At 45.4% G+C, this 20421-nt stretch overlaps 1 protein-coding gene across 1 annotated transcript; it reads left to right on the top strand.

Annotated features, from left to right (window-relative positions):
* Positions 1–2230: 2230 nt before the first annotated feature.
* On the top strand, positions 2231–20420 carry LOC123347164 (elongation of very long chain fatty acids protein 4-like). The gene is made up of 8 exons (XM_044984543.1): positions 2231–2307; positions 5878–5944; positions 11738–11925; positions 14005–14085; positions 15012–15068; positions 16716–16830; positions 17703–17830; positions 19472–20420. Exons 2-8 carry the CDS (start codon positions 5887–5889, stop codon positions 19640–19642), a joined length of 798 nt encoding a protein of 265 aa, XP_044840478.1. The 5' UTR covers positions 2231–2307; positions 5878–5886; the 3' UTR covers positions 19643–20420.
* Position 20421: the final 1 nt, after the last annotated feature.

The following is a 20421-nucleotide window of genomic DNA, read 5'->3' as shown; positions in this document are numbered from 1 at the left end:
CTGAGTCAGCAGGACCAACTTAATCCTTTCCCAACAGTGTCAGCATTTGCTAGCAGGGCAGGGCATTTCAGTCAAACACTACAAGATTCTTACAGGAGCTCATACTATACCCTAATTTTTATTTCTTTTAAAATTGAAGTAGGAGATTAGACTACATGTTTTTGCTCTTCAGAGTGGTTTGTGGTATATCTAGTAATGAGCATGTGGAAGTGATATGAGGGGTGCTAGAATGCTAACCTCTGAATTTGGTTGATAAAGGTAATAGTGTTGATGTAATATACATAGACTTCTATAAGACATTTGACTTGCTACCACATGCCATTTTGATTTAAAAAACCTAGAAAGATATCAAATTAACATGGTACACATTCAATGGATTAAAAACTGGCTAACTGATAGGTCTCAAAATGGAATTGTAAATGGGGAATCATCATTGAATAGGTATGCTTTTCTGGGATCCCACAGGGATCAGTTCTTGGCTCTATGCTATTTAACATTTTTATTAATGACCTGGAAGAAAACATAAAATCATCTCTGATAAAGTTGGCAGATGACACAACAATTGGGAGAGTGTTAAATAATGAAGAGGACAGGTCAGTGATTCAGCAAGCAAACAATATGCATTTAAATACGACTAAATATAAATATGTACTTCTAGGAACAAAGAATGTAAGCCATGCTTACATGATGGGAGACTCTGTCCCGGAAAGCAGTGACTGAAAAAGATTTGGAGCTCAACATGAACTCCCAGTTCAACACTGTGGCCAAAAGGGCTAATGCGATCCTGCGATGCATGAACAAGGAAATCTTGAGTAGGAGGACAGAGGTTATTTTATGTCTGTATTTGGCAGTCTTGTGACCACTGCTGGAATACTGGGTCTTGGCAAAGGTTCAGAGAAGAGCCACGAGAATGATTAAAGGTTTAGAAAACATGCTTTATAGTGATAGACTCAAAGAGCTCAATCTTTTTAGTTTAAGGAAGAGATGTTAAAGGGTGACTTGATTAGAATCTAAAGTACCAATATGGGGAACAAATATTTTAAAATAGGCTCTCCAGTCTAGCAGAGAAAGGTATAACATGATCCAGTGGCTGGAAACTGGAGCTAAATAAATTCAGACTGGAAATAAGGTGTACATTTTTTAACTGTGAGTCATTGGAATAACTGATCAAGGATTGTGGTGGATTCTCCATGACTGCCAGTTTTTCAATCAAGATGGAATGTTTTTCTAAAAGATCTGATTAAGGAATTATTCACAATGGCCCCTTCTGGCCTTGGAAGCTATAAATCTCATGATAGTACACATTCACTGGGAAAATCATAGTTTCCAAAGAGTTAATCCTGCTCTCAGGAATAGAAACTGGAGATCACAGAGAGGGAATTTCCAGCCAGTGCTCATTGGTGGTGGCATTGAGCCCACCTTAAAACACCTGAAGAATGAAGCTTGGTGATCATGCAGGGAATTCTTCCTATCTCATTTAAAGATGGTCCAAGATGCTTCCCCCAGGGATGGAGGCTGGAAATAATGAAGGAGATTGCTCTCAGTGTCCCCATCCCACATCCCAGCTAGGGTTTATTTGCTGGGTGCTCTCAGCACTTTCTCCGCTGTCATCATCTGATTTGGACTTATCACTTTTGGAGACAGAAAATCTCATTTAACAAATCCTCAAGGGGTGGGGTGTGGGAAGCTCTGAAAGAGTGCGGCCAATAGTACTTTTTCCAGTTTTGCCCAATTGAGTCGCCCCACCCTTCCCCATCTTCAGGGTTTGAAAAGCTGCCAAAGCATACCCCTGAGTCAGAATACAGAAGGCTTTCATGGTTCTAAACATGAAGACTTGGCATCATTCCCAGGCACGAGGCCGAAGGTCAGAAGTTAATTCCTATGGAAGCTCAGCCCAATTCAACCTTTGTTTTCTCAGTCTTTTGAGTCCCTTAATCTGACAAAGCACGTGAGGAACAGTAAAACAGAGTGGGGGAGGGGAATGTGATGTAACTCCAGATCAGGCAAAGTCAGAGACGGCCTTCAGCAATGGTGGTGCTTGCAGCTCACAGTCACTGGTGGTGAACACCACACCCTGAATCTTGTCAAGGAGCCAGAATTCAGAACTTCTGTGTGGGAACCCAGCGGATGAGACACCTTCTTCAGGTGAGGAGACGGAAATGTGACACGGTGCCTGCTCAACGGCACAGACTCCGGCAGCTCTTTGTTCTGCTGTCTCTGGGGTGTATCAGGAGGGTGTAGAAAGGTTTCTGCATCCTGACAGTATTCCTGGAAAAAGAGAGACGTTACAGCATCTCCCCTGGAAGGGTAAGTCTGTAAGTGTAATGGAGTTCTCTTTTGCTTGGGGGTTTAGCTCACTTTTTGGGAGAAAAGGAGCTGGAGCGGAGCAAGCTGAGCTATGTGTAAAGTGTGTGTGTGTGTGTGTGTGTATACATAACCACAAGGAAATCCTCCTTAGTTTGACACAGAGTCCGCTGTTAATCCCTGGACAGATCTCTGCTGGAGAATTCTGTCCAGGTGATGTGAGTGTGTACCTTTTGTGTCGCAGTGTGTATATAAGTGATCATGTCAGAGAGTATCAATTCTGGGTGGGGGGAGGGAACATGTGAGAACGGAAAAATAAAAGTGGAGGTGCATGTGATTGCTACATGTGTGGGACAGAGAAAGAGCCTCATGTGTGTCTTTGAGTGTGATTGCTATGTATGTTTTAGAGTGTGATTGGGTGCCTGTCAGATTGCATTTAGGTTCTCAGGTGTTAGGAGTGCTATAAACACCTAAGTAGGGAGAGCCAGATTTGGCTCTGTTTCACCAATGTAAATCTGTAATGAGATCTTTAATTGTAACGGTTTTCCTCCAGATTTACAATGATGGAAACGAGAACAGTATTTGGCCCCTAGTGTCAGGCCTGGTCTAGTCCTAGTTTTTGTACTAGTACAGCTATGTCAGTCAGAGGTGTCTTTCCTCACCCCTCCCCCACCCCAAAATAGTTGCACCTGCACAACCCCTGGTGTAGATACAATTATACCAGTATAAAGCACCTGTATGCGGACCGAGCTGCAGTTGTTGTCGCTATTGAACCCACCTTCACAGATAAATAGCAGTGCTGGGAAGGCTGGCTCTGACCCTGGAGCCCTGGTCAGCTGGGGATAAGCAGAAAGGAGAAGCTAGTCTCTCCACCCTCACCACACCACTGGTTGGCTAGAGAGCTGGCAGAAAATTCTGTGCCTACTTGCTTCTACCAGTCCTCCTATGACTGGAGGGTGGAATTGCCATTTAAGAAGGGGCTGCTCAGGCCACTGGAGAAGGCACCAGCTGCTACTGCTTCTGGAGTGATGCTATAGCAAGCTGAGATTCTGGGGACCAGCCCAAGGAGCAGACTGAGAGTGTGACCACACTGATCTGTTTGCAGCATACATGAAATGCAGCCAGAACCCAAAGGGAAGAAGAACCCTGATCAGTGACTGAGTGGCTGATGCTGGGGATGGGCGCTGGGACTGTGTGTTAGCTGATGAAGGGGACTGATAAAGCTGATTTGTTACTGATGACAGAGCTGGGAGTGATTTCTGGGTCAATTCCTGCCTCTCCAAAGGCTGTAGGAGAGGTCTCTCTCTCAAAGCAAGTGGTGGGAATCTGGAATTATTGGCAAGGGAAGCCCTTAACACATACCACTTTATGTACACCAGTATAGTTAAAACAGTACAACTGTGCAGAGTAGGCGTCAAGAAGTCAAATTCAGCCCTGCTCTGACTGGAGTTGCAGCAGGTGATAAATCTGTCTGAGTGAGTCTGTGACAGGTGTGTAAGGCGATGACTGTGTGTTTGTCCCTGAGTGACTATTTTGCCATGTGAGCTAATGAAAAGGGATACATTGTTTCAGTGATCCCCGCCTGCATCCCCCTCCACAGGGTACAGTATAGCACACTCTGTTCATCTCTTGGACCTTTCACACACTTTGCCCTTCATCACCTTGGGACCAAAGCTCCAATGTCCTGAGTGCAGCTAGAGAAAATATTTAAAATGTTGAAATTGAAACAAAGTGTAGTGACCCCCCCAAAAAAAATTTGACTAAATTTTCATGACATTTTTCCTCCATTTTTTTTTAACCTGGTTACAGACATGATCAAAATTGCCAACCCAATCTCCTTCTATGACAGGGTTCCTGGCCTAGCGGATGAGGGAAGCTGTAGATGGGATATAGCTTGATTTTTAGTAAGGCGGTTGGCACAGTCCCATATGATATTCTCATAAGCAAACTAGGGAAATGTGGTCCAGATTAAACATACTCAAAGTGGATTGTCAGTGATTCACTAGTAAACTGGGAGGATGTATCTAGTGGGGTGCCACAGGGGTCAGTCTTGGGTCAAGTACTAGTCAATATTTTCGTTAATGACTTGGAGTGGAGGGTGTGCTTATAAAATTTGCAGAGATAACACCAAGAGGGGAGGGACTGCAAACACTTTGGAGGACAGGATTAGAATTCAAAATAATCTTGATACATTGGAAAATTGGTCTGAATTCAACAAAATGAAATTCAATAAAGACAAGTGGGAAGGAAAAAATCAAATGCCCAAATACAACATGGGGAATAACTAGCTAGGTGGTAGTACTGCTGAAAAGGCTCTGAGGATTATTGCTGACTCATACTCAATTTGAGATCCACTGTATGATACAGTTACTAAAAAGGCTAATATTATTCTGGGGTATATTAACAGGAGTGTGGTATGTAAAACACACTCTACTCAGCACTGGTGAGAACTCAGCTAGAGTACTTTATCCAATTCTGGGTAACACATTTAAAGAAAGATGTGGATAAATTGGAGAGATTCCAGAGGAGAGCAACAAAAATGATAAAAGGTTTAGAAAACCTGATCTATGAGGAAATGTTAAAACACTGGGCATGTTTATTCTTGAGAAAAGAAGACTGACCCAGTAACAGCCCATATTTGAAGACTATTATAAAGGGAATCTTGATCAGTTGTTTTCCAGGTCCACTGAAGATAGGACAAGAATAATTATCTTAAACTGCAGCAAGAGAGATTGTTAGATATTGGGGAAAACTTTCTAACTATAAGAATAGCTAAGCATTGGAACAGGCTTCCAAGGGAGGTTGTGATGCAGGCACCCAGTTACATCAATGCAATAACAACACCCCCAATAATGCAAAGCCAAAGTCTACCTTCTTCCATCCAAGGTAGTGCTAACATAGACACTGAATTACCTGTGTCAACTCTAACAGTCCTCCAGCAACTGTTCCAAAATGCCCCTATCCCCACAACAGTAGCCACTCCACTCTCTATTCTGAACTCCACTGCCCAGGAGTGTCACATACCAGAATCCACTCCTTCCCCTTTAAAAAAAACAGCATATTTTTAAATACCTTTTCCCCAATTGAACACCTTGGCAAGCACACCCACTAGCCCATATTTCAAGCATCCAGCTATGCCTGCTCAGCACAGACAAAGAACTACACCTAGACACACTCCTGCCTGGAGCAGAGCAGAAGTCCTGGATCTCCTTGTTCTATCAGCCATCGCAGGAAGTTTTTAAGAATATTTAGACTATCAGGAATGGTCTAGGTATATCTGGTCCTGCCTCAGTGCAGGAGGCTGCACTAGATGACCTCTCTAGGTCCTTTCCAGCCTAACACTTCCATAATTCTATGAAAATTTGTTGAAATTTCAACACAATTTTAAATTTTATTTTTAATTGCTAATTCTCTCCCCCCCCCCAGACATTTTTTTGGACCAGCTTGAGTCCTAAAACTGTGTCTATGAGTAACCAGAAGTCTCTGCACACTGCAGGACTTGGAGCCTGGAGTGGCATAAATGGGGTTAGGTGATCACAGACAAGGTTAAATCTCATTTTGCTTTCCATTCAGGGATCCAGGATGGCTTCAACTTGGCAGAAAATTCAAGAGTTCTATAACTGGGCCCTTGAAAATGGAGGTAGGTGGAGAAGCTGCCTTGCATGAAAATTTCCCAAGGATACCATTAGGTGGCACTATGGAAAGTACAAACCATTAATAAGAATCATCCCCTTCTTGAGCTCATTTCCTTTCCTTGGATACATGGCAAAATCTCACTTTTCACTACCAAGATCTTGAGCTTCTTTAGAGCCCTGAGCTATAGCTCAGGGAAACACCAACTTGTGGGGTGAGGGAAGGGATTTAAACATCTTTGTTCTTGCAAAGGAAAACTCTTTAACCCTCATCCACATTTGTAGGCTAATGTTGTGCCCCACAAGCATACATGTTGTGATAACTCATGAAGTAGTAGCCCTCCAATTATACTGTTTTAGACATTGTCACCTAGGCACATGTACACAATTCAGTGAACATTTTAATTTAGCATAAAAAAATACTTTTCCTGCATCAAAAAGTGTGTGAGGTACAAGTGTACTCCAAACATGTTGCACTGTTATACTGTATCTTTAGTAGTTCTATGTATACATGTTTGCTTCCAGTGACAATATCTATCTTGTATTGTAATACTGGTAACTGTCTCCCACACAAAACAAGCTAAGGTTTTTTTGCATAAATGTAACTTGCATGTTAGAATTGGTAATACGTGTGTGGGGTAATGTTATACCCCATGAGGATGTATGTTGTGACACCTCATGAACTAGTGGCTATCCAGCTATGCTGTTTTAGGTGTTGCATATGCTAGCTGATAATGCATCGCAGCAACAACGGTTGCTGCATACAGTCACCCTAAGTAGAAGGTATTCCAGGGATGTGTGAATATTGCATATTGGTTCACACTGAATGAAACTCCTTTCTTTCAATTTGCTGTTTAGATAAAGTCTTTTTTAACCTAAAACATTAAAGAATTGTTTTTGCTTTCTGAATGCATTTGGGGTACAAACTACAGTTAATATAACTTTTTTCTTGACACTGGATTAAGGTTAAAGAAGGCAGCCTTTTATGGGTTCAGCATGGGGCTCTGAAAATCTATCTAGCAAGAAGTGCACCTTGCTGCTTGTAAACTCAGAAATATTGTGTAAAGTGATGTCTTAAAATGTGCATTGGTATGTCACAGTCAGGCTTGATAGACCAGGTGATTAGAGCTCAGGTTTTGACTTCTGAAGACCCAGGTACAATCCTACCTTGGGTAACAAGTGAAATGTTGAGACAAACCACTGCACAATGTTTGCAGAGTTATCAGGATGTACTTAGGAGAGACCCAGGACTGGAATAACAGGAGGTGCTGCAGAATAGGGTGGCATGTCAGGAATGGAATATGCTGCAGATCAGAATTAAGGTGTATTGGCAGCTCTGTGTGCTGGCCCAGGATTGGGATAACAAGAGAAGGTTCAAATCTGTCTTCAGGAGCTTTAAGAGGCAGAGCTGAAGAGGGGGCTCAGGACTAAAAGAGGGAATTCTACAGGCAAGTTGAGAGGCATGCTGCCAGAGCTGTGTGGGTCCCAGGACTGGAATAGCAGACTGGATTCTGAGTGGAGATTTAGGAGCACTGGCAAACTGTGGAACCCAGAAGTAGAATATTAGAAGAGTTCCAGCATCAGAGTCCATGATAAGAGTAACAGGGGACCCTGCAAGTGGATATCTGTGTAGACAGGAGATCTGAAGGACAGGGTGTTGAGAAGGTCAGTACTTCAGAGCATTGCCAGTGCTGTGTGATGTTCGTCCATCGTTTTCGAAGAAGACCTTGACATCTAGCAGGTTGTGAGCTGTCCACAGTGCATCCGCAGGTGGCTGATAAGGCCAATACGGGCACGAAATGTTCTGCCACATGTCGGGCAGACATGTGTGGGCACCACTGTTACAACATTTACAGCTCTGGCTTTACGGAGTGCTCGCTTCTCTTGTGCTATAGTTATCCTTCTGGCTTCAGATGTCTGGCAGCCTTGATGGATCAGCGTACGCCATGTCGATCGGTCTTGTGCCAGGGTTTCCCAGGAGGTGATGTCAATATCCAGGGACTTAAGAGAGGCTTTCAGCATGTCTTTGTATCACTTCTTTTGTCCCCCGTGCGATCGCTTTCCTTGAGACAGCTCACCATAAAAAGAGCTGTTTGGGGATGCGGTGGTCTGGCATCCTTACAACATGGCCTGCCCAGCGTGTCTGAGCTTTCATAAGCAGAGTATAAACTGACGGCAGGCCTGCTCTGGAGAGGACTTCTGTATCTGGCACCTTATCCTGCCACCGGATCCTCAGAAGTCTGCAGAGGCAAGTCATGTGGAAGTGGTTCAGTTGCCTAGCGTGCCTCCTGTATACAGTCCAAGTCTCACTGGCATACATCAGGGTAGTTAGCACTACTGCTTGGTAGACTTTAAGCTTTGTAGCAAGGTTTATTCCACGGCAGTCCCACACGTTGGTCAACAGTCTGCCAAATGCAGAACTTGCCTTAGCGATTCTGCAGTTGACCTCGATGTCAATTGTCACTGCGCGAGAAAGGGTGCTGCCAAGGTATGTAAATTGGTCCACTGCTTGCAGCTTTTGTCCCTTCACTATGATGGTGGGCTCTTGGTGTTGGGCTTTCGGAGCTGGCTGGTGCAACACTTCGGTTTTCTTTATGTTGATGAGGAGGCCGAAGTTATCGCATGCTGCTGCGAATTTATCCATGCTAGCTTGCATTTCCTGCTCTGATCCGGCATTCAGGGCACAGTCGTCAGCAAAAAGAAGGTCTCTTAGCACAGTCTCCTTTATTTTGGTGACAGCCTGGAGTCTTCGCAGGTTGAACAGTTTCCCATCAGTCCTGTATCTCAGGCTGATTCCCAAGGAACTGTTCTGAAAGGCGTCTGACAGCATAGCTGAAAACATTATGCTGAACAGGGTCGGTGCCAACACACACCCTTGCTTGACGCCATTTGTGACGGGAAAGGCCTCTGAAGCTTCTCCGTCGTCCAGAACACGAGCCGTCATGCCGTCATGGAACTGACGTACCATCAGGATGAATCTGTCAGGGCACCCAAACTTCGACATGATGCGCCACAGACCTTCGCGACTGACAGTGTCAAAAGCCTTGGTAAGATCCACGAAGATGGTATACAGTTCACGATTCTGCTCTTGACACTTCTCTTGGAGCTGTCGAACTGCGAAGATCATGTCCACAGTGCCACGCTCTTTGCGGAAGCCGCACTGTGTCTCGGGTAGTAAACCCTGTTCCAGGTGGTCAATCAGGCGATTCAGCAACACTCGTGCAAGGATCTTACCTGCGCTAGAAAGCAGTGATATTTCTCTATGATTATCACAGACTTTTCAATTTCCTTTCCTCTTGTAGAGGTGTACGATGGACGCGTCTTTCAATTCCTGAGGAATGGACCCTTGATTCCAGAAGGACTGGAACAGCTGAGTGAGTTTGTCAACAAGCATTGCATCACCATCTTTATAGATTTCCGCTGGAATCGCATCAAATCCCGAGGCCTTGCCACTAGGCAGCTGACTGATGGCCTGTAGGGTTTCAGTCTCTGATGGAGGAACGTCCAGGCTGTAATTAATATCCGCCTGGGGCATTCTGTCAATCGCCTCATTATTGATGGAAGATGGGCGGTTCAGTACGGATTGGAAATGCTCAGCCCAACGCTGTAGAATCAGAGTCTTCTCAGTAATGAGAGTTACACCATCTAAGTCCAGTAGAGGGGAACTCCCTGAAGGCCGAGGTCCGTACAAGGATCTAAGGGCTTCGTAGAACCGTTTGGCGTTGTTTCTATCAGCAAACTTCTGGATTTCATCTGCTTTGGCACTCAACCAGGAGTCCTGCATCTTACAAAGCTTGCTCTGTACGGTCCTGCAAATATTGTTGAAGGCATTTTTCTTAGCTGTTGACGACGGGTCGTTCTGATGAGCACGGTGAAGGTGGTGCTTTTCAGCAAGTAAAGCCTTGATCTCTTCGTCGTTTTCATCAAACCAGTCCTGCTGTTTCCTGTGTGAGGGTCCAAGAACCTTTAGTGCAGAAAAGTGCACAATATTTCAAAAGCGTTCCCAGTTCCTCTCAACGTTTTCCTCTAATTGCAGCCCTGAGAGTTGGTTGTCGAGATCTTCTACTAGTGAAGCTGCTGTGTTGGGGTTCCTCAGTTTACTGATGTTGATCTTTTTCATCACAGTTTTATTTCCCTGCGGACGTCTCTTTGGCTTGATGTGAAGGCTTAATTTAGAGATGATAAGTCTATGATCAGTCCAACAGTCAGCACTCGGCATGGCCTTAGTCACCCTTACATCCTGTCTATCTTTCCTCCGCACGATGACATAATCAAAGAGATGCCAGTGCTTGGAACGTGGGTGCATCCAGGACGTCTTTTTGCAAGTGGGCAGGCGGAAGATGGTATTGGTGATGATCAGATCATGAGCCGCACATGTCTTCAATAGTAGTAGGCCATTGCTGTTGCATTTGCCGATTCCATTTTTTCCAATGACGCCATCCCAGGCAGAGTGATCGGATCCTACTCTCGCGTTAAAATCGCCAAGTAGAGTCAGCCTGTCGGTGCGCTTCACGGATGAAAGTAGGGCATAGAGATCTTCATAAAACTTGTCCTTTACTTCATCCGGATTCGTCATTGTGGGTGCGTAAGCGCTGATTAGTATAACTCGCTTTCCTCTCGGTAGTGGAAGATGCAGTATCATGAGTCGATCGTTCACGCCCTCGGGAAGACTGGCAAGTTTGTGGACAAGATGATTCTTAACCGCAAAGCCAACTCCAGATTCACAACGTTCGTCACTGCTACGTCCACACCAGAAGAATGTGTAACCACCTCCTGTTTCTGTGAGCTGACCTTCGTTGGCTAGACGAGTTTCACACAGGGCTGCAATATCGATGTTAAATCTTGCGAGCTCTCTGGCAACCAGAGCTGTTCTTCTTTCTGGTCGATCTGCTGAGGGGTTGTCTTGAAGCGTGCATACATTCCATGTACCAATAATGAGTGGTGTCACCTTGCGTTTTGTTGTTTGAAATTTTGTTATTCGACCACATAAGATGGGATCCCCTCCAGCCGCAGTAAGCTGGCCAGGGTTCTATGAAGCAAACAATGTTTAGGGCACCTTTTCTAGCCCTTTCCTCTTACTACGAAGGTGAGCAGTGCGGTCCTAAAGAGGACTGCTCAGTCACTCGGGTAGATGCCGAATCCAGCTGTTGCTTCGGTCAGCAAGAAGACGACCATTAGACCTGAGCCGCCTGTGTGCAGGTCCGCGGCTACAGCTCCCAGTGTATCTACACCTGCTGCTTCGTCGCTCGCCCATCGCCACAGGACTTTAAAGTTTACGGGAATTAGAGGGATGTCAAGACTTGTGCGTGAATTGTATTAAAGTGAGGGAGAGGTGCGCCTAGTCAGCCTCACTCTCTCTTCCCAGATTCCATCTTGCTCCAATGGCAGGACAAAAGTCGAGATGGTTGGAGATGGGCTGGGCGCAGTGGTTGACCAGGGCATCTTTCGCGTCTTGCCATGCTCTTAGCGTACCACGTCGCTTGCAGAAACCGCCTTCATGACCGTTGGTCTTATTCCAAAAGGTCTCATCCGCTCAATCTGCCGGAGTCTGTCTTCACATACAGCGCTGTGTAAGGAATGGGTGAATGGAAAAGAAAGGAGGTGATGAAACAAACTGCCTGTGTTGTGTGGATCTTCAGCCCTGGCATAATGGGTGAGGGCTGACGTTCATTGGCAGGGATGGAGGGGATAAATTAAAATCCAGGACAGGAGCCGTTTATTTAGATATAAAATTTATTTCCCTCTCGAGGCCAACAATCCACACTGTTCTTTGCTTTTGTGCAATGTGTTTTACTTTGCAGACCCAAGGACAGACCCCTGGCTCCTGGTTTACTCTCCACTTCCAGTCACACTGCTCTTCACCCTCTACCTCTTATTTGTGGCACTGGGACCACACCTCATGCGGAAGTGGGAGCCACTGAGGCTAAAGGGTCTGCTGACTGCCTATAATTTGACCCTGGTGGCTCTGTCAATCTATATGTTCTATGAGGTAAGGATAATGGATCAGCTCCATTTGGATAAACATTTTAGCAGGGGGGATTTGAAGCAGGAGCCCTTTAAACTCCTTCTCTGATGAACAGGTGACTGGGATATGTTTTCATTCTGCCACTAGAGGGCACATTCTACTCAGTTAAATACGTATTGTGGTGAAGTCTCTATGGCAGAGGTTCGCAAAATGAGGGGGCACGGAATGTATTCTGGGTGGGGGCGTGAGAAGCTTTAGGGGGGAAAAACTTACTGCACACATTCAGAGCTGGGTGGCTGGAGAGCAGTGGCTGCTGGCTGGATGCCCAGCTCTGATAGCAGAACTGCTGCCAGCAGCAGCACAGAAGTCAGGGTGGTATGCTATTGCCTCCCTTACTTCTGTGCTGCTGCTGGTGGCGGCACTGCCTTCAGAGCTGGGTGCCCGGCCAGCAGCTGCCGCTCTCCACTCTGCCTTCAGAACTGGGTGGCCAAAGAGTGGCAGCTGCTGGCTGGGTGCCCAGAAGAGGGTGGCGGGGCATAAACTACTACAGATACAAAGAAGGGGGCGTGATCAAATATGTTTGAGAACCACTACTTTATGGGTATTTCTATACTGCAATTAGACACCTGCGTTAGGGAAGGTTGCAACATGGAGTATGTCTATACCTCAACTAAAAACCCCATGGCTGGCCTGTGCCCACTGACTCGGGCTAAGGGGCTCAGACTAAGGGGCTGCTTAATTGCAGTGTAGATGTTCTGGCTCGGGCTGCAGCCTGAGCTCTGGAACCCTCCCACCTCTCAGGGTCTCAGAGCCCAGGCTGCAGCCTGATCCTGAACGTCTACACCACAGTTAAACAGCCCCTTAGCCTGAACCCTGCATGCCTGAGCCAGCCATGGGTTTTTAGTTGTCATATAGACATACCCTATAGGGCAAACACAATCTTTCCCATGTTTCAACCTTCCTTAATACACTGCCCCTTAGAGTTTTAGAGAATTAATGCTGGTGAAAGGTCTCTGAATGGCAAACCTGGAATATAAAATCCGCTCTGTAGCAGCTACAGAACACATGATGTACGTTTGTCCCTACATTGTGCCTCAGCCTGACCAGGTTCATCTCTGAGGGAGAGGAATTTTATTTTCCAAACTCTTGCAATCATGTTTTCTGAGACCTCCAACAAGGGTGAAAATTAATGCCACTGTCAATGGAAGGGATGTTTATTTTTATTGTTGTTGGGGTGTGTGGGTGTGGATGGGCAACTTTCCATTAGAAACTGAACTGAGATCTACCAACTCTTTACATGTGGGCCGCTGAATACCCATCAAATGACTAGAGCTGAGTACATTTGAAATGAATGTTCTAACTAATGAATATGGCTTTTTATTTACTGTTTTCCGAAGGATCATGAAATTCTCACACTTATTCAGAAAGAATTGCAAATTTATTTAGCAAACAGTTCTAGTCCTAAAGATTGCTCACAACCAGGTAAAAGTGAATATTCACTTCTCATCCTTGGCTAATGCAACTTAACAACACAAAATGAATGATGAAGTTTACAATCCAATACACAATTCAAAATTTGCTTTCAGAGAATTCTCAAGCTTATAATTCACTCTTCATTCTAGAAAAGCTCAAGCACACACATATCTGCAGCAAAGGGTAACAAACATGATCATATAGATATTCACTTTCAGATTCTGACAGATAGAAAAAAAATCTGTAAATATTTGTAGCTGTAGTGATGAATTTGAATCACTACCGGCCTGTCCTGGATTGGGATTGGTTACCTAGCATTAGAGTGTAAATCTCCTTGGGACCAAGGAAATATGAAAGATGGGCAGGGCCGGCTCCAGCGTTTTTGCCGCCCCAGGCACTTCTACCGCTGCCGCTTCATTCTTCAGCGGCAATTCGGTGGCAGGTCCTTCCCTCTGAGAGGGACTGAGGGACCTGCCACCGAATTGCTGCCGAAGAGCCAGATGTGCTGCCCCTTTGCGTTGGCCACCCCAGGCACCTGCTTGCTGCGCTGGTGCCTGGAGCCAGCCCTGAAGATGGGATAGATGCAGGACAGAGAATGGGTTTCTCATATTAGTTTTTTTTTTCTTTCAGTTCCTGGTAACTTCAGTCTTGGCCAACTATAGTTACCTGTGTCAGCCAGTGGATTACACCAGAAGCAAGTTGGGAATGAGGGTACAGTTTCATACAGAACTCTCATTCTTCAGAGATAGATGGCTTGCTTTGCTGGAAGACTGGTCCAAACTGCACTCTGGCTACCTTTGCATGTCCTAAGAAGGCCTTTGCTCCTATTCCCTTACTTTCAAATCCATTTCGCTAAATGATTTACTTCAGCACTCAAGGAATCTCTCTAACTCACGGAACATGGATACGTCTGTATTTTCTACCTGTTTCATAAGGGCTTATGGATTCGGTAATTTTCATTAAAAAATCCATTTTTTTTATAATGATGTGGTTTTACCATATTCCTATTTGTCTGGAAATACAGCCAAGCTTCAAATAAGTACAGGTGGCTTGAGCCTGCCTCCCATGCTGATGAGTCCACTGCTTTGCCACGAGGCTGAAAATACTTGGCAACCAGTGAAATGATACCCCACCAAAAATAAACAAACAAATCAACTAACTAACCAACCAAAATAAATAACGTAGGCTGAATTTTTACCCTGTGAAAAGGGAGATCCACAAAGTCCACTAGGAACTTCACTATGACTATAGATTTTATGTAGAAGGCAGTCAGATACTATGAAGAAGGGCAGCAGTATAAGACCGTCAGGGGACAATGTACTGAAAATATACATCACCATAGCTATCCACCCCCCTGAGAGACATAGCTATGCCAGCCCTAACCCCAGGTATAGACAGCCCTTGGAAGAATTATTCCAAACACCTCATTCCATCTCTCAGGGAGGTGGATTAACTACAGCAATTGGAGAATCCCTGCTGTCACTGTAATGAGTGTTTACATTGAAGCACTACAACGGTGCACCTGTGCTGCTGTTGCATTTTAAATGTAGACGTTCCCTACGATAGCTAGCTAGCTATGTGTTGAGCAAGGACTTTTGTCTCAGTATCAGATGGCATTTCCTTGTCTTTTCCAGCAGATGGCGAGTGTGTGTTGGTGGTTCTTCTTCTCCAAAGTCATCGAGCTGCTTGATACGGTAAGGTGGGCCTGGCCAAAATAACAGGGCCGAGGCTCTGTAATGAATCATGCTGGCTCTGAGCCCCCTTGTGGGACAAAGACATAGTGCCAAAGCCAATGTGCTGTATTTATTCTGTATGTGGCTGATGCTTTTCACACACACACACACACACACACACACACACACACACACAGTGTCTGCCCACTTCAGGGAATAATGCTGATACTATCATGGGATGAGTGCACAGTTTCAGGGTAATGTCATACGGAAACCACTTGCCTCCAAGCCTCTAGCCTTGCCACTGGCATCAGCCCAGTAAGTTTCCTCACAAACATTGTCTGCGCCTTCTCTGTCTCAATGACTGCATACCTGACATCATATTCTCTGAGTGGACATTCCCTTTAAATCTAGGCTCAGCCCCCTTTACACAAACACACTTTCTGATGTTTAGGTAACTCAGAGTGTCAGGGGTTCATGCAGGGCCAAGAGGAGAAATCTGAACCTGAGGGACTGGTGAGGTTACACACCCACACACTGGGAGAGTCCAGTCCCCAAATGTGGGTGCAGGGTTAATTTCACCAATTGGTCAAGTCTATTATAGCGTCTACCCATTTTGCAGTAGACTCAGCCTGGTCATTGTCCCTCTGACTAAAGTATGATGTTAAGCTGAAGAGTAAACTGCCTAGGACTATGTAGGTGTATGCCCCAGAGTCTCCACTGCTGCGTGTGCATGAGATTGTTCCAGGCCACTGATCCTGGGATAAGGGTTTGTGTCCCGGGTGAGTTTTGACTTACCTTGAATTTCCATCATGGAGGCCAACTGCTCCATAGTAATATGCCACACCTTCCCTTGCCCTTCAAATGGCAGACTGGACCGTACAGGGGGAACAGATCAGCAAGGGCAGGGTGTTTGCTGGATTGCCTAGAACCCCTAGAACCGATCCTGGCTGGGGAATACTTTGACACCCTCTATGCCCAGATTGTATTAGTGTAGGGACTGCCTACGAACTGGATCAATTTGGAGGAGTGAAAGTTGCATGGCTAATGGTCTGGACTACCCCTCTGCATTCTGAGTAGCAGGTATGAGCTGTTCCCCCAGTCACCACTGCCCAGAAAACAGTTCTTCCTGGTAGTGAAAAAGCAGCATATGACTGGTTGATGTCACCCTCTTTCCAAATGGGAACACCATCAGAGCTTGGCTGCTCAATGTGATGCCTCCCCTGGAGATCTGTCCCCAGTGCTAGTAGGCATGTAACCTCTGCTTCTGCATTGTGGACCTCAAACAAAACCCTAGATCCAGACACCTCCAAGCTACATGGAGGCTCAGGTCTGGATCCAGATGTCATGTCTCAGGGCCATCTGTGTGGGTAACCGCTGTTAGAGTCTGCAGTGGAATCCCAAGGTACGAATGGCTGAGGCTTTGTGGAAGAGGCACCGTCCTTTTGGTCTCTCCCTTTCCAAATAGCATAAGGTCCATGTGTGTGTTGGATTTGCCAGTGCTCACCTTGGCTTCTAAAGGGAAGGATGATCTGTCACCAAGATGCAAGCAGAATGGAGTTGCGGTGCTTCAGGTCAAGCGTTGGCTACCTGTAGCCCCTTGCACTCCTAGGCCCTGTCTAAACATATGGAAGAATTCAAAACTTTCTCTCTTCTGACTTCTTTCAGGTCTTCTTCATTCTGCGCAAGAAGCCTGAGCAGGTGACTTTCCTGCATGTGTATCATCATGGCACCATGCTTTTCAACTGGTGGGCTGGTGTCAAATACGTGCCTGGAGGACAGGGTAAGCTTCATTTCACTGGGCATACTCTGTCTCCGTCTCTCTTGTTCTGGAGATAATGTGAACTCTGCATCTTGACTGGCTAGTGGACAGAAACCTCACTGCACATTATCCACTTTGGTAGTGAGAGACAAGGGTATCATGAGTGACACCTGTTGGGCGCTTCTTTGGACTATCCTGTCCACCTCTAGACTGTTCTAATCACTGTCTCATCCAGGACAAGACTGCCCCATTCACTGCCCAGACAGAAATGAGAACACCAGGTTCAAGGCCTAAGTTTGCACCTACTTGTTTTCCTTCGCAGAGCAGGACTACCCTCATTCTCTGTTCAGCTAGGACCTGTCCTATTCACTGTTGTGCCCAGATCCAGACTGTCCCATTCACTCTCCAGCTCATATCCAGACTATTCCCCACTCCCTGTCTAGCCTGACTGCCCCCTCTCACTAACCCACCCTAATGCACAATGCTAGAACTTTAGAGCCAAGCTTGGCATAGGAATTCATGGTGCTTTTGCATGGGAAGCAGTTTTGTAAAAGGCCTTGATATCTGAGTGATTTGCAATATCTAATCCAGCATTCCCTCTTCTGTCTTTGGACCTCCTGTCTGTCCCTTCTAGAAACCAGTCCTGGCTGCAGCCCACACAGAGGGAGCAGGGTGGCACAGGGTGCTCCTTGGATTGTGTGAGATGGTATTGGGTGAAGGGTCATGTTTCTAGGGCATTCAGGAACTGAAGGGTGTCACACATGTATGAGTCACAAGGGGACAACATTTTGGACATGTCACCTAGGGGACTGTGTCTGTCAGTACAGGAGGATGAGTCTCATAGTCTCTGTGTGCCTTGTTCTTCCTGCCTTCCTGTATTTTCTATCCCACAGCCTTCTTCATTGGGATGTTGAACTCCTTTGTGCACATCTTCATGTACCTGTATTATGGGCTGGCCAGCCTGGGACCACAAATGCAGCGCTACCTGTGGTGGAAACGCTATCTCACCATCCTGCAGCTGGTAATTTATTTCATCTACCTCTTCCCACTCCAGACCTGGATAGGGTGGCACCAGTTTTCTGTCTCTCCCTTCCCTGGGTCTCTCATCCCTGGTCTAACCTACTGGAATGGCCATCTCACTAGATGTCCTACTGCATCTGATCAGGGAGAAGTCTGGGTTGAGTGGTACTCAGGAGTAAGCAAGGAGACATTTCAATACCTACAGTGACTTTCCAGACAAGCCTTATCCCCGTGAGGGGAAGAAAACAGACAGAAGACTTTTACACGTCCGTTACCCTCCCCACCCCAACTTATAAAAGAGTTTTCTGCATCGCAGCATAGTACATTTCAGCCAGGGACTCTGGGGAAAGATCATTCCAATCACTGACTCCTCATCAGGAAGACTTGACTTCTTGTGTATGATAGCTGGCTCCATACCCCACCTTCCTCCCACCCCCCGAAGTCCTTAACAAGTAGCTTGATTTTGTGTGTGTGGAAGTGTTGAGTGATCACTGAAGTTTGTGGGAGCTGTGGTTGTCCAGTAACTGTGGAAATCAAACCTCCTTTTATTTTGATTCCTTAGTATGGATTTAGATTGTATGCACCCAGGTTTAAAAAACAAAACAAAAAACAAATAGCAGGTCTTAGCTCCTTCTAGATTGTTTTCTCTTGGTTTTCTCCTTTTCTCATCTCTGAGGATGTGGCAAATCCTGACATTTCAACCATGTGTTTCTCTGGTTGCTTAAGGCTACAACATAAATAGAAATAGTCCAGAGAAGGACAATGATTAGAGCCATGTGCCTGGGAGAGCAGGGAGTTAATTCCATACAAAGAGAGATTATGAAGACTAGGATTATTTAGTTACTGAAGAAGAGTAAGAGGAGATGCTGTAACGTTAAAATAAAAAAGGGTGTAAAGAAGCCTGGTTTGGAGCTCTTATTTACCTTGTGCTGTAATACAGGGACAAGAAGGCACTGCATGAATGAAAGATTAAAAAATACAGAACAAAGCAAAGGAAATTCGTGTTTACACAACATACATTCAATGTATAGGACTCCATGCTGCGAGATATTAAGGTGAATGGCTTAGTAAGATAAAAAACAGATTGATGCTTATATGAATAAGAGTAATAGCTGCAGTTACACTCACTAAGCTAAAATATAAAGGACTCTCAATCCAGATGCTTAAAGGTATAATCTGAACACCATCTGGTGAAAGGAAGGATTCTCCATACCCTCAAACACCTATCCCAAAGCATCAGTTACTGGACAGTAGCAGAGAAGGGACACAACAGAAGACTGACTAGTGATCTGCTCTTGTATGGCATGGGGCAGGATACTATACTTTATGAACTAATTTCCTGCTTCCCTGTGGCAGTGGGCAGGATCCAGTACTTCATGGACCCATGATATCCTTCAGTATGGTAGAAGCCGAATATTGGACTTGGTGAATAAATGGTTTCCTCCATTATGGTGGGAGATGGGATATCTGACCTACTCCAGCCTAAAAGAAGGCTTGTTCTGGACTGAGTGGACCAGTGGTCTGTTGTGATGTGACTAGTGGAGGGATGCTGGACTGGATGGACCGATAGTCAGTTGTAGCTTGACTATTTTGCTATGTAGCATCTCTAATCCTGCTTCTGTTTTTTTTTCTCCCCTGGCAGTGCCAATTTGTGGCCATCGCCATTCACTCCTCCTATAACCTCTTCACAGAGTGCCCATTCCCTGATGGCTTCAATGTTGCAGTCTTCCTCTACATCCTCAGCCTCATTGTTCTTTTCCTAAACTTCTACTACTGGACCTACACCAGGAGGAAGTGGGAGAAACTAACATGAAGGAGAGGGGCATGGTCTGAGGACATTGCTGGAATTCACATATACTCCACTGCCTCTACCTCGATTCCACTTAGAAGGTGCATTTGGAGAGGTTGAGGGAGGATCATGCAAGCAGATTCTTGGTTGCTTTATTGTTATCGTTTGAGAAGGGAAAAGGAACTAGAGGGCTCAGAAGATAAGTAATGGGGTACTGAGGTGTTTGCTTATTGAACATAGATAATGATAGTCATCAACTTTTGGTGGCCTGTGTGAAACTGGCTGTTTTGTCTCAGGTCCAGTGCTAGTGGGTAACTGTCCAAAGTACAGTTGGCATATTTGTTACGAGTAACAGCAGAGGCCAGGAACTCACTGGGATTCGAGAATGTATTAGCTTGTCATCCCTCCATATCAGGGAACACATATTCTATCTCCATATTCCCTTCATATCCGGAGCACATGAACAGAGAGTAGACTTCATCCTGCTCTCTCTTTCACAAGCGTGTAACCCCACTGACTTCAGTATAAGTGAGAGGAGAATCAGGTACTCACCACAGGAAACTTGCTCTGCTGCTGCACCTGCTCTCTGGCTCAACAAAGGGCATCGGTCTCCAGAGCTGTCAACCCAGCACTAACATTCACCCTAAGTAAGAAATTAATGTGATGAAGGAAAATGTATTAACATACCATTTTCTGCCTTGAATGTATTTATCTTTTGATTATTGTTGTAACACTAAAGAAATAACTTTTTAGTAGGGCTGTCAAGCGATTAAAAAAATGAATCATGATTAATCGCACAATTA

This window comes from Mauremys mutica, chromosome 1 (assembly GCF_020497125.1).
Source record: "Mauremys mutica isolate MM-2020 ecotype Southern chromosome 1, ASM2049712v1, whole genome shotgun sequence".
Lineage (NCBI taxonomy): Eukaryota > Metazoa > Chordata > Testudines > Geoemydidae > Mauremys > Mauremys mutica.
The sequence above is the reverse complement of the archived record's forward strand: the minus strand, read 5'-3'. Positions and strand labels throughout refer to the sequence as shown.